Source organism: Crocodylus siamensis, chromosome 3 (assembly GCF_052110815.1).
Source record: "Crocodylus siamensis isolate JL-2025a chromosome 3, ASM5211081v1, whole genome shotgun sequence".
Classification (NCBI taxonomy): domain Eukaryota; kingdom Metazoa; phylum Chordata; order Crocodylia; family Crocodylidae; genus Crocodylus; species Crocodylus siamensis.
The window spans coordinates 62,967,367-62,980,582 of NC_143397.1; the positions used below are offsets into that span (position 1 = coordinate 62,967,367).

The 13,216-nt window shown below is 41.3% G+C and overlaps 1 protein-coding gene across 1 annotated transcript in view; it reads left to right on the forward strand.

Annotated features, from left to right (window-relative positions):
- The window catches only part of LVRN (laeverin), a 91,569-nt gene that overhangs the window by 11,021 nt on the left and 67,332 nt on the right, over positions 1-13,216 (forward strand). Inside the window, exons 2-4 of the mRNA XM_090038417.1 lie at positions 10,951-11,093; positions 11,578-11,717; positions 13,034-13,160. Coding sequence (XP_089894543.1) covers positions 10,951-11,093; positions 11,578-11,717; positions 13,034-13,160 — 410 coding nt within the window. The remainder of the gene's footprint in view (positions 1-10,950; positions 11,094-11,577; positions 11,718-13,033; positions 13,161-13,216) is intronic.

Sequence of the window (13,216 nt, forward strand, 5' to 3'; positions counted from 1 at the left end):
AGCGGAGAGCCTATATACTACTCCTGTGTAATTGTCACTTTGCCCAGCAGCTTGTTGAGCTCTCATCATTGAGGGTGACCAGCTGCAGGTGGCATCTTCTTGTCCCACACTGCGTTGCCTGCCAGTTCCAAAATCTCAGCTGTTAGGCACTCCAGCATAGTGGCCAGGTAGATGGGTGTGCCGGTTTCTGTCTGCTGTGTGTACTTGCCCTTGCACAGAAGGCCCACAGGGAACTGCTGCCTGGCCTCCAACGACCACCGCTTGGTCTTGGCCCTGGCCCTGGCCCATGCCTTTTTCCCACCCTGCTTACCAAGGCCTGCAATTCTTTTCACAGTACAAAGACCGAACATAGGTTGAAGAAGAGGCAATGTCCACAGAGACTGGGGGAGATGGACCTGTGGCCTGACCCAGCAAAATGAGAGTTCTTATGTTCAGAATCAGGCCCTGTATTGCAGTATGTCTGTGTTGTTCTCCCCCTGAATTACATTCTAACTTACAGAACTTTAGGCGTGGCAAAAGCGGATGTATGTTAAAGTTGACTGTTGCTTGATTATTGGCACTGGTACTCTCTCAAAAGAGAACTAGATGGTCAGCACTGTGCACAGATGGTTATATAGTAATAGTAGCTGTCTTCTGGTTGTAAAAGCAGCTCCGGGGGCGGTCCTTTGTAAACAGGGTTGGGGCCTTTCCTTTATGAAGGAAGCTTCTGCTTTACTGATCACCGGCCTGTTGCCTAATTAACACCATTGCACATTTACTCCTTTTTATTCAGTGATTTATTAAATGACAAGGAGACTCAGGAGATGGCCCAGATGGTTTTTATTACCCTGGCATCAACAGTTTGCCATTTTATAAGGAAGGAAGCACTAAAGGAAAATACAAGACATGATTTTTGTCCCTTAACCTAATTTTTTCCTTAGAGAAGTGATTCTCAACCTGGGTGCCTTGATATCCTTTCAGGTATGCTGTAGGCAGCCACACACTGTTAGGTGTGCAAAAGTGATTCACAAACTAAACCCACAGGATGCCTGTAGATGTGAAGGAGTCTGCTCCAATGCACTGTAATTACAGTGTGTCAGAGCAGATTAGATTAATAGAGTCTGCTGGAGCATGCTAATTAGCACAGCCCAGCAGCCTCCGCCTCTCGTGTATTCAGCATCTCCGCACTTCAGAATGGCAAAGCAAGGACTTTAAAGCTCATCGAACGACCTTCAGTTAAAGTGCCTCTGCCACCATTTTGAAGTGTGGGATGCTGAATCCATGCTGCAGGTGCTTTAATAAGTGCAGCTCTCGGAGCCACTCTGATTGAAGTACCTTCACCCCTGGAGCACGTGTAAAAATGTCCATAGACTGCATGTAGGAATCCATAGTGTCAAAAACATTCTGACCTGTTGTGGTCTTTCTGAGTTCTTTGCAACAGAAAAACTGCTATATTATTTTATGTGTCAAAAAACTTAAGAGCTGGGGTGTCTCAGATCAATGAAGGGGTGCCTTGAGTCAAAAAGGCTGAGAACCCCTGTGCTGAAGCCACAAAACACTAATGATATATCATCTAAGTCTTCTTATAGTCCAAGTATGTGCCAGGCAGGATATGCTGGCCACTCTATTCTCCCACATGGCCTCCTTGTTCTATTTTCTTCTTTAAAGTGGCAGCTTGTTTGTTCCCAGTGACATCCTGTACACCAGGTGCCTTGATACCTATCCATGATTCTAGTCATTTGTGCCCCTTCCAGCAGACGTCTTTGTCAGTATTATCCCCGGTTAGAGGGAATTCCACAAGTTTGCCACAGCAGGGCTCTCCTTTGGGGAATCACTGGAAATCTCATCAGAGGCAGAAGTAGGGTAACTGACTGCATTTCTGATGTCTTGTGCTGCCCTTTGCACCCTAGCTTAAGTCCTATTTATTGACAGAGGTTATGGAGATGGTGCAGAGAAGGGAAACTTGCTGGTAAAGATTGCACAAACATTGTAATTTTGTTATCAGGTGTACCTCCTACCTCCCTTTCCAACTTCCAAGGCCCCATTTTCCCAGCGTGAACACTTTTGCTAATCCTCAGGTCTGTTAGCCTGTGGCCCCCTCAAAACTACTACAGTGATTCTCTACTAGGGTGCTGTGTCTTCTTGGAATGCCTTGAAATCCATTCAAGGGTATCACAGTCTGCCATGCAGTGTTAACACTGCTAGGTGTGCAAACTTGATTCAGAAGTTAAATCTAGAGATTTTAAATGAGAATCCATAGTGTGGAAAACATTTTGACCTGTTGTGGTCTTTCTGAATTCTTTGCAACAAAAGAATTACTCTGTTATTGTTCTGTAGTAAAAAAATGAGTGAAAACTGAGAGCTGGAAGTTTCTGAGGGGTGCGCCAAGTCTAACAACTTTGAGAATCACTGCACTAGAGGCATGTCAGATTTAGCACCTGCCTCAGAAGGGCAAGCTACATTGCTCTAACAACTTAAACGTCCCCACTTCATGCCTTATGTTAATATGGGACACTAAGACAACACATACATCCAATACATCCTACTACTGCTTTGAATCCTTGTTTCTGGCCTTGTAACTTTTCATATACAATGGCACTATGTTTACTTTACTTGTGAGACTGTCCATAGGGAATGCAATTTACTAAAGAGTTCAGAGTTTAGACTGTGTGTTTAAGTGTGATTTTTGAGGAATTGGATGCATGCATTTACACGTATATTGGAATAGGATTTTAGTTGCAGAGTGAAGTAGTCTGAGTATTGTTGAGCATGGGGCTGTCTAGATGTTAAGACTTGGAATCAGTGTTTATATTTGCATATCTAGTAACTTTCTTGACTTTATGACTGCAGTGACAGTGTTTTACATCTAAAAAACCTGTGCAATACAGAGACATTGCTAAGCTAATATTTTTTTCTTTGCCAAATATTAGGGAACACAGTCCTTTGTAAACAAACTTTCACCTGCAGTATATCATAGAAGTGTAATTATTAGAGGTGCATGGATACATTGGTTCATATTGTATAGGCACTGATAAAAGGAACATTCACATTATCGGCAATTGGCTGTTTTTGGCTGATGCAGATGATAATGTCACTGATAAATACTGCATGCATGTGCACAGCTGCAGAATGCACTCAGCCAAGAGTGCAGCCCACCAGCTTGGAGAGCAGTGTCCAGCTGGTAAGTCATGGGAGGGAAGGGATGTCGGGGGGGGATGGAGGCCCCCGCTGTAAGGGAGGGAGTGGGGTTGGGGCTGGGGCTGGAGCAGGGGCAGGTGCTGCACAGCTGGGGTGGGGTGTGAGATGAAGCTGTGGCTTGTCCAGGGTCAGGGGGGAGTGGCTCCTGCCACTGCACACACCCTGGGGAAGGCATGGGGGACATGTGCCCCCCCAGTTCTGTGCATGGGGTGAGGGTGGGCTGCTGCTGCAGGCTCAGAGCTGGAGACTGTGCCAGCCTTTTGGAGGGGCAGGGGGCCAGGTGGGTGGCAGCGCCGGAAGTGGGGAGATACAGTGAATTTTAGGGTAGCCATAACCTACCCCATATCCCCCATTCCCAGTGCCACCACTGTCCACCCCACCCCACCTGGCACAAGCATAGCCCGGCTCCATCCCAACCCCCTGCTGGGAAGAGGCTGGAAGAGCCGAGCGTGCAGTGGTGGCCCACCCTCCCCCTATGCACATATGCCCCCCATGCCTCCCCCAGGGTTGCACACAGTAGCAGGAACCACCCCCCCTGCACCCCCTGGACAAGGCATGGCTCTGTCCCACGTTCTGCCTCCCTCGGCTGTGCAGTACCTGCCCCAGTCCCACTATCTCCCTCACCATGGGAACCTTGATCTGCCCCCCCACACTCCTTCTCTACCCTCCTTGCCCCTTCCCCCTGAACAGACTTACTAGCTGAATGCTGCTGTCCAAGCTGCCCAGTTGTGTTTTGGCAATCAGACTGGTATCGGCTGATATGATTAGTTAATAATTGGCCACTGGTATTGGCCCCAAAAATCTTTATTGGTGCACCCCTAGTTATTACCAGTACTATTAACAATAATAACAATATAATAGCTGGGGAAAATTCTGCCAAAATATTTGGAAGTGAAATTCTCACAAAAGTAAAGTGTCGTTTGCTGATTTTTGTACATCAAGCCATCAGAAATACCTGATAGAAATATATACATGACAAATACACACATAAATACATGATATGAACAGCAGAGACTTCCTGTGTTAGCAGGAGGGTGATTGTGCCCAAAAGCTTGCAAAGAACTTTCTTCCAGCTACTTAGTTGGTCTAATAAAAGATACCACATCTACCCAAAGAACCTTGCCTGACATAAATAAGGAATGCAAATCAAAACAAGTAAACTAATTTTAAAAAATCAACTTTATAAAGCTAAGGAGCAGTGAATTGGTGAAGATTATGCAATGATTCATAGCAGAACTAGGATTAACCTGTTTTTGGCTTTCAACTTGCTGAATAGCCCACTATAGCAGTCTGATTTTACAGATACCTCAAAAATCCAGAAATGCATACGCACAAACGGGAAGAATAAAACAAAAAAATCCTTGAGATAAAATTAGACTTTGAAACAGAAAAGGGTCTCATGATTTATTGTAATTGTGCATAGGTTTGTTGGCAGCCAGTTCTTATGTAAATCTTTACTGATACCATTCTGGAAAAATTAACATATACTGACAACATTTTTTATAAGAAAAAGTAGGTAAGTCAGCCTGAGAGAAAAGAACAGTTATAATTTATTGCTGTAAATTTCTTCTGATTTTCTGCATTCTTTCCTCCTTGTCAGACATCTCTATATAGAATGATACCTGTCCAACTTTTGAATTTTAAGTCCAGGGAAAACAGTATTTTGCTTAATTTACACAAAACCTCCACTTAGACCTCTAATAATTCCAATTAACCCCACATGGATGTATTTTTAGTACACACATTCATTCTGTTCTTTTTGTTGCTCTTTGTTCATTATAACCAGGGATCCGGGTTTTCCGTTTCCTACGGGAAAACAGAGAAAAATACGGATTTCCCCCTTTAGCGGAGGAAATCATGGATTTCTCATTTTAACAGCAAAACCCGTGGATTTTTGTAGTTTTGCAAAGACCTTTCTGCAGTCTGGCAGAATTCTAGCGTGCAAGGGGCTGGGAGGGAGCGGGAGGAGGGTGGTCAGGCAGGGGGTGCCATGTACATGTGTATATGCACATGGTTGCCAGGCAGCCTGGAACTGCTCCTGTAGGTAAGTGGGGAGGTGGGGTAATTGAGGCCCCTATAGGGAGGGAGCAGGGGAGTTGGACAGGGCTGGGAGTGTGCAGAGCTCCCCACCCTTCCCCCGCCCAAGTTTGCAGCTGGGCTCCATCCACTGCAACATCTGTTGCCTTCAGCTGGGGGTAGGGGTCCCTGGCTCGGTAGCCCTGGCAGCTGGGATCCCTAATTATAATGCTCCCTGACCCTTGCTACCTCTCCCCCCACAAATCCTAGTAAAGAAGTGGTTATTTTACCAGATCAGTGTTACGAAATCTGACAACGGTATACCATCAACTTTACTACCACAGAACAAAACCAGAAACAAAACAAAGACAACAAAAAACTACTGAGCCAAAAAACTGAAGACCAGAAATTTTTAAAAGTGTTAACATGGTATATTTTGTGAAATTTAAAGGAGCAAAAAGATCTGGACTCAACTGTTCCATTTTATTCTTACCTCACCATGTTGTATTATCAGAATGTAGAACTGTGATCTATTTAAAAATTCTTCAGTAATGTCCAGAGAATAGAGTAAAAAGAAATCTTTGTTGCAGATTTAAGTGAATGCTTTGCTTACCTACTTTTTTTGTGCATTTTTGATGTTTTTGATGGATTATGCTTGTGTGTTTTGTTTTGTTTTGTTTTGTTTTTTTGCTTTAACGTTTCTTCAACCAAGTGCAACTGTACTTTGTTGTTTTCTCTTCATTCAGCAAGAGGTAATCATTTAGCAGTTTCCTGCGTCTGCTTCCCTTGCAGTTTGGGCTGTAAAAATTTCATTCTCTTTCTGTAGGATAGATGTGTTTTGGGGGACATCAGTTGTAAATGTGAACAAGGGTATGTTAATGATTGACAGTGATGAACTTAAAAGGAGGATTAGGTGGGTCAGGGCTATTTAGGGTGCAGCATCCTTTAGCTCTATGTCATCAGCTCCAATCTAGACTAGGTTGGTAGCAGTAAAGCCATTATCTTCTGCAACCTGTTTAGTGCCTTTACTGACAGTAGTGGTTAAAGTTTTAGTGCTTAAATGTCCATGTTGACCTTAGTGGTCAAATGTCCACAGATTCATAGATGTAGGCTGGGAAGGGACCTAAGTAGATCATCAATTCCGACCCCCTGCCCTGGGCAGGAAAGAATGCTGGGCTCATATGACCCCAACTAGGTAATTAGCAAGCCTCCTCTTAAAGACCCCCAAGGTAGGAGCCAGCACCACTTCCTTTGGAAGTTGGTTCCAGATCCTAGCCATGTTGTTGTTGGCAGTTTAGCAGACAGGCAAAAGGTTTGATTGACATGGAAAGTGAATTATACTTTTACCTTCTTCTCCCTTCCAATCAAAATTGAAGCATGGTGGTGTGGGGAAGCTCATCTGCCTGTACAGTACTTTAACTCTTCTGTAGTGGAAGAGGATATAAATGACCACACAGGAGCCATTCATGATCTGTTTATTTATAGAAAGTGGTCTAACACTACTAGGGATATTAGTTATGTACTAAATCAAGCTTTGGGATACAGAACATAAGTTTGCAAAAGCATAGCTTGTTGACACCACACAACAAGTTTCTGTAGCACCCACAACACCAAAGGGAGTCCAGTGTGGAGCTGGCCCTGCTTCTCAGTGCTTTGTATTATTTACTCAGAACAAAGCAGCTGGAAAGTTGTCCTTAAGGGGGCCAGATGAAAAATCCATGACTGACTTGGAAAGTTGGGAGAATCAGTGCCAGAATAACAGGAACAAGAAAGGTGTCATAAAGGTAGCTCTGCGTATCTTGCCTTTCAGCTGTGTTGGATTAAGTCAGGTAAGTGTGGGAAGTATGTTTTGCCTACAATAGTCTACACACAGGATATTCACTGCTCCAAATAGTGTGTTATGTACTCAGATCAAAAGTAGTATAAGGCCCCCTGGAATGTGACCTGAAGTGCTTGCTATATTTTACTGGAAATGTTAGTACTCAAAATCTTCCAGATAACAATAATATTTTGCTTAGTACCACTTTATAACTGAGAGTTTTCATTCCCACATGCAATATGTGTTTTGAAGATTCAGTTACAGATTGTGAAAGTAATAAGTCTTGGCAATCCAAGAAAGGCTAGAACTCAGAACAAATAGTGGTTTGATAAAGAAGGCTAGGAAGAGGAGTTATGGCAGAAAATATTACATGCATTATTTTGCATGTAATAAAAAGTGTTCTAGTACTTGGGGGTTAGCTCATTTCTTACCAGGTGAAGTAATGCTATTTGGAATAACTGACACTATCATGATTTATTTTTTAAAGTTCTGTTATCTGCCTGGTGGGACTTGCTTGGAATACTGCTTTGATTGTATTTGGCTAACATAGGCAGTGTTACCCAAAATTTGTTAACATAGCTTACAAAAAGAATGCAAAGAAAAGAAACCTATATGCAAAAACACAGGAGTTATGAAAGGAATTCATTAGTCTGCTTATGCATTGCTAAGTTTCTATGAAGTAATATTCCGTTTGGATAATTTGTGTCAGGTCATAGATGTGCAGTATGGAGTAAAGTTTGCTAGCAATTCAGCTAACAAAGAAAACAAGAAAAAATAAACAGTGACTTATAGTGCCCCTGGGCAGATATCAACATGTGTAAAATAATCACTATTTACATAGTGTACATGAAGCATTTTTGGTTTGTTTCATTTTACTTGGGAACCTGCTGAAAAAATAACAAAAAATCATTTTTCTTATTTCTTGGCTCAGAATATATTGTTTTGTGCTTTTGAGCAAGAATTTTTGCAGCCATCAGGCCGATCTTGCTTAGGGTCTGTGTTAGTTCTCCTGGCACAGACCTGGGTACAAGGCTTCCCTGAGACAGGAATTCCACTGGGTTGGGGAGTTGGCAATAGTGAAAGGTACCCACAGTATCTCCTAGGACTAGCACTGAGTGACCAGATGGCAGGCACTACCTCAGATGTGGGCAGAACTCCCAGTTGTGAGGGAATATGTTTATGCCTTTGGTGAATTCTCCCAAGATATGCAGGGTGGGCAGGTATTTGAGGGCTTCCAATGCCATGGAAGGTTTTGTGATATAACATACTGACACGGTACATCCTATCATCATTGCACATTATGATTTACTTTAGTTCCACTCCATTAATGTTAACAATGTTGAGAGCATTGCATAGGTGGACTACTAGGTGTTTTCCGTATCCCTGTTGATTAGACTTGCTCTGAGCAGGATTAGATGACACGAGACACCTAACTGTGCAGTAGCCTAATTCTACTGCACAGTAGCGTGCAGGGCAGAAACCATGTTAATACACTAATGTGCAGTAGTATTTGACTTCTGCTCAGTTAACGTCAGTAAAAAGCTGTGACCCAGCGGTACTGCTCAGTAGCACCAGTTACTGTGCATTGATTTAGTATTTGGTTATACAGGCATTCCTCGGATTTATGACACAATTGGTTCCTGAAAACCACGTCTTAAGTCGAAACGTTGTAACTTGAAACCAATTTTCTCATAAGAAACAAGGTTATAAATGGGGGATTGGTTCCTGAACCAAGGCCCAATACCCTTTTTTCACTAAAAATACCCCAATATTTTGTACTCAATCAATTATAAATGAATAATATAGCTACATTAATGTATTGTAAATAGCAATCAAATTGATTTGGAAGGACTTTTTTGAGGTGACTTTGCTGGACTTTTTGAAAGGCTCTTGGTTGGACTGTTTGAAGGGCTCTTGGCTTCTCAGGAGTCTTCTCAGGAGTCTTGGCTGCAGGTTTTTCTGGAGTATTGTCTGCTTTCTTCGAGGTAGTGTTCAAGGAAGTTTGGACAGATGTTCTCCAAGGAGCTGAGCAACGCAGTGAACTTGTTCGCTGGCGTGGTGTTTCATCGCATCAAGCATTGTAAAGTCGAAACTGATGTCATAAAGTTGAAACAGGGTGTCAATTTATAAACGTTGTAAGTGTGAAATGTTATAACTCGAAACGTTGTAAGTTGACTGCCTGTACAAGTACCAACTTAATGTGCAATAACTACAATGTATCAATAAACATGTAGACACACCCACAGTGATTAAATGGTGATAGCAAAAGATCCATCTGCACAAGAACTCTGAAGGCCCTAACAGCAGGGGGCTGAGCTGGTCGTAGCAATGATACGAAAATTTTGAATTTCTGTCCTATAGACAAGTAAATTGCTACTTCCTCATAGTGGGTCTAATCCTGTGAGATGCTGAACATTTCCTGTGCTGTGTGAAAGTACTCGGTGAAATGAAGTAGTTGGAAACAGGCATGCTTGGTACCTTGCAAGAAGTTCTTGGCACCTTGCTGGATCAGGGGAGACATAAAATGCAACATCATTATATCACAATGCAAGTGTTTTGTATTGCAGGTTAAAAACAAAAATATTCATTTAAGCTTCATCTGGGATACCTTGGGTGCAACTACATGTTGCCGTACGGCAACATAGCTACCCATTACGTCACCGTATGGCACACTACGCCAATACAGCGATCATGTGGATTGGGCAGTTACTGTACCATGCTTTAGTACTAAAGGAAGTACTAAAGCACAGCGCCGTGTAGATGCAGCCTTTATAAAAAATGCTAAGGTATCCAAACTGCAGTTTCTTTTTAATTAACTAGTTTGCTTGTATAAACCTAAGTGGAAAGAAAAACCACTCATATGTGATGTTGAAGGTAAGCCTGTTTGTAGCTAATATATTAGATTATTGTTTAAGAATATCTCAACCACGTGACAGATGTGAGCCTTGTAGTAGTGTCAAGACAAATAAGGCTAACAGTGAACTCTTGAATTAACAGAAGTTACAGCTTCCTCATGGCTGCATTAACTCATAGCTCAGTTTTCAAAGGTTTGTAAGTACTGTAGAAAGCTAAACATTTGTAAATTACTTGCTTGGGTGGCATTTGCCTATTTTTGACCTACCCAGCTTCACTCACCTCATACTAAGATGTATAAGAGGTTTTTATGGTGGCAATTTGATCCTACCACAGAACGGTCAACATGTTTTAAAGGTTTCTGCTGCACTGTCTTTCCTTAGTGGAACTGTAAGGAATACTGAGCACAGGGAAGTCATTTTGTCTTTTTTTCAGTAAGGATGTTTTAAGTTGGGCACCCCAAACCAGTCCAAAATCTGCCCCCAAATCCCTGTTCAGAATTATCACATGAGTGGCAGGTAGAACTTGCTGGCATGCAGGTGGTAGGGGGCAGGGTTCTCAGCATTCTCCTTGGGGCTTGCTCTGGTGCTTGGTGTAGAGGGACACTATCTGCAATGCCAGTTCTTAAAATCCTTTAGTAAAATGTACCACTACAATTAAAGAGCATAATGTATTAAGGTGTATTTAGAGTGAGAAGCAGGCAGGCATCCAGACAGTATTCATTTCTGAGATGAAAATTTGGGCAATTACATAAATTTTAAGCAATTGCCTGCTGTGGACAGTATTATCTGTGCATGAAACTCTTATGTCAAGCCAAAACTCAAAGATATAACACTGTGATCTCTACAGATGAATAAAAAGCAGGCACAGAGCCTGCTTATCCAGTTGGTCTTGATAAGTCTGCACGTGCAGCTCTGAAGGGGTTGGTTTGGTCTTGTCTTCAAGTGCTGACTAAGCCTTTTCTATGTCCACATCTGTATATGATTAACCTTCTTTATTTCTAACTTGGCAGATTTTGTGCATTGCATATTGATTTTGATTAACTCCAACATATTGGGTTAACCATATTCATATTTTCAATTTAGTATGCTGATTGCATCACAGTTGGAACCAACATATGCAAGGACTGTGTTTCCATGCTTTGATGAGCCTGACATGAAGGCAACATTTAATATTAGAATTGTCCATGATCCCAGCTATGTAGCTCTTTCCAACATGCCTGCTATAGGTAAGTTAAAAACAGCCTTCTGTATTTTCCCAAATTACCTTAGTGATGGGTTGAATTACCAGAACAGCATATAAGGGTAGCACATTAATATGTCATTGTATATGATAATGTTCTGTTATCCATGGGCTATGACTGCTAGATATATTTGTAAATTCTATTCAGTTGGTATATTCTACCTTAGTAACACACAGAAATAAAACCTCAAAATCCCCATGAAGAGGGCTTGAAATGTATATGCTCCATAGGCCCTGGTTAAGAAGCTCAGGATTGGATTATTACTGTGTTTGCATATGAGGTTGTCATTCAGGTACATGGAAAGAGCTGAGTTGTCATAACATCTGTCAGCAGAAACATATTTAGTCAGTGCAGTCCTGTACAGTATCAGAAAAAAAAAGACGTATAAAAAAGGTGCTAAAAAAACAAAAGCTCTTGTTTTGTTATGTAATAATTTGAATATGTTTTACCATAATTATTTTTGTTTTAGGTGTATCTGAAATGAAAGACGAGAATGGAAGCATATGGACTGTCACTACATTTGATACTACCCCAAAAATGTCAACTTACATAACTGCTTTTGTAGTTTGCGACTTTGATCATATGACAGTAACAGAGAGGGGCAAAGAGGTAAATGATCTACTGCAGAATTCAACAAGAGCATCTAAGCATAAACTAGTTCCAGTGTGCTGTGTTTTCTGAGGTATCTTCTTATTTCCCAATTCTGAAAGTGTTTAAGTGGCAGAAGTGATAACATTTTCCCTATAAACACATGTGCAGAAAACTTTTCTTTAAAAACACTGGGGTGCATTCATTCTGTACGAATAGTTTCATACATGTGCTTCTGATCTGTTTTAAATTAATATCTGATATGCTTTGAGAAGTCATTCCACAGAAAGTGCATCTTATATTTCAAGATCTTCTTAACCCTGTTCATTTAACAACCCTGTTCATAAAACAACCCCATTTCTGCTCATATGAGTTCAGTGACAAGGGGGCCTAACTCTTTCAGACCCTTTTAAAACTCCCAGCCTTAATATCTTGAATAAGAGCAGCACTATGCCTGTGTGTGGACTTGTAACTGATATTGTGCCTAACTCTTTCAGACCCTTTTAAAACTCCCAGCCTTAATATCTTGAATAAGAGCAGCACTATGCCTGTGTGTGGACTTGTAACTGATATTGTTAGGGTTTTTTTTTAATGGTGGGCACCATTTTTAACTTCTAGAAGCTAATATTGTGTGCATTTAAACTATTTTTTTATTCAGCATGTGATGTTTATAGCAATTGGACTTACCTTGTTGTGCACATTATGAATTTTGGTATGTGCACATATTATTTGCTGGTACAAGGTAAAGCAATGTTTTTTAAAAAAGCAGTTTTTTACTGTGGAAAGCTATACCAGATCAAATACACCTGATTGTTGTCTGATTTTGGAGACTAAGCAGTCCTTGACTTGTTTAATCCTTCAGTGGGAAACCACCTTTAAATTCCAGATGCTGTAGGGAGCCATGACCAAAGCTGTAGGGAGTCATGACAAGCTAGGGATTCATGACAAAAAACTTAGCCATGTATGGAGAATGAAAGCATTGTTGTAGCTGTACTGGAGGATAGGAATGGAAAGAAGGAAAGCTCTTAAATGTCACCGTGGTCTGAGGTGTCACGTAGTATAAAAGTAACTAGTAATTAGTCTGCTCCATGTATATATATTTAGACTCAAATCTTGGACCCAAAAGCACAAAGCTATCCTTGATTGTAATGGGATTGAGCTCTAAATCTAGTGGTACATTTCTTCTTTTTCTTGCATAAAAATGTAATTGCATGATCAGATGTGGTAGGCAACACCTTCAATGTAGCTGCTTAAAAATATTTCCTTCACTGAAGAGAAGCAAGGAAATTGAAAAATGCAACAGTTGTCTAAAATAATATTTCCTTGCTTTTTTATAGATACGTATTTGGGCTCGGAAAGAAGCAGTTGAAAAGGGGTGTGTTGACTATGCTTTAAATATCACAGGACCAATCTTTTCATTTCTGGAAGATTTATTTAATATCAGCTACCCTCTTCCAAAAACAGGTGAGGTCACTCCTTTTCTTTTTTAGGCACAAATAGCTGATGATCATATAACGTGT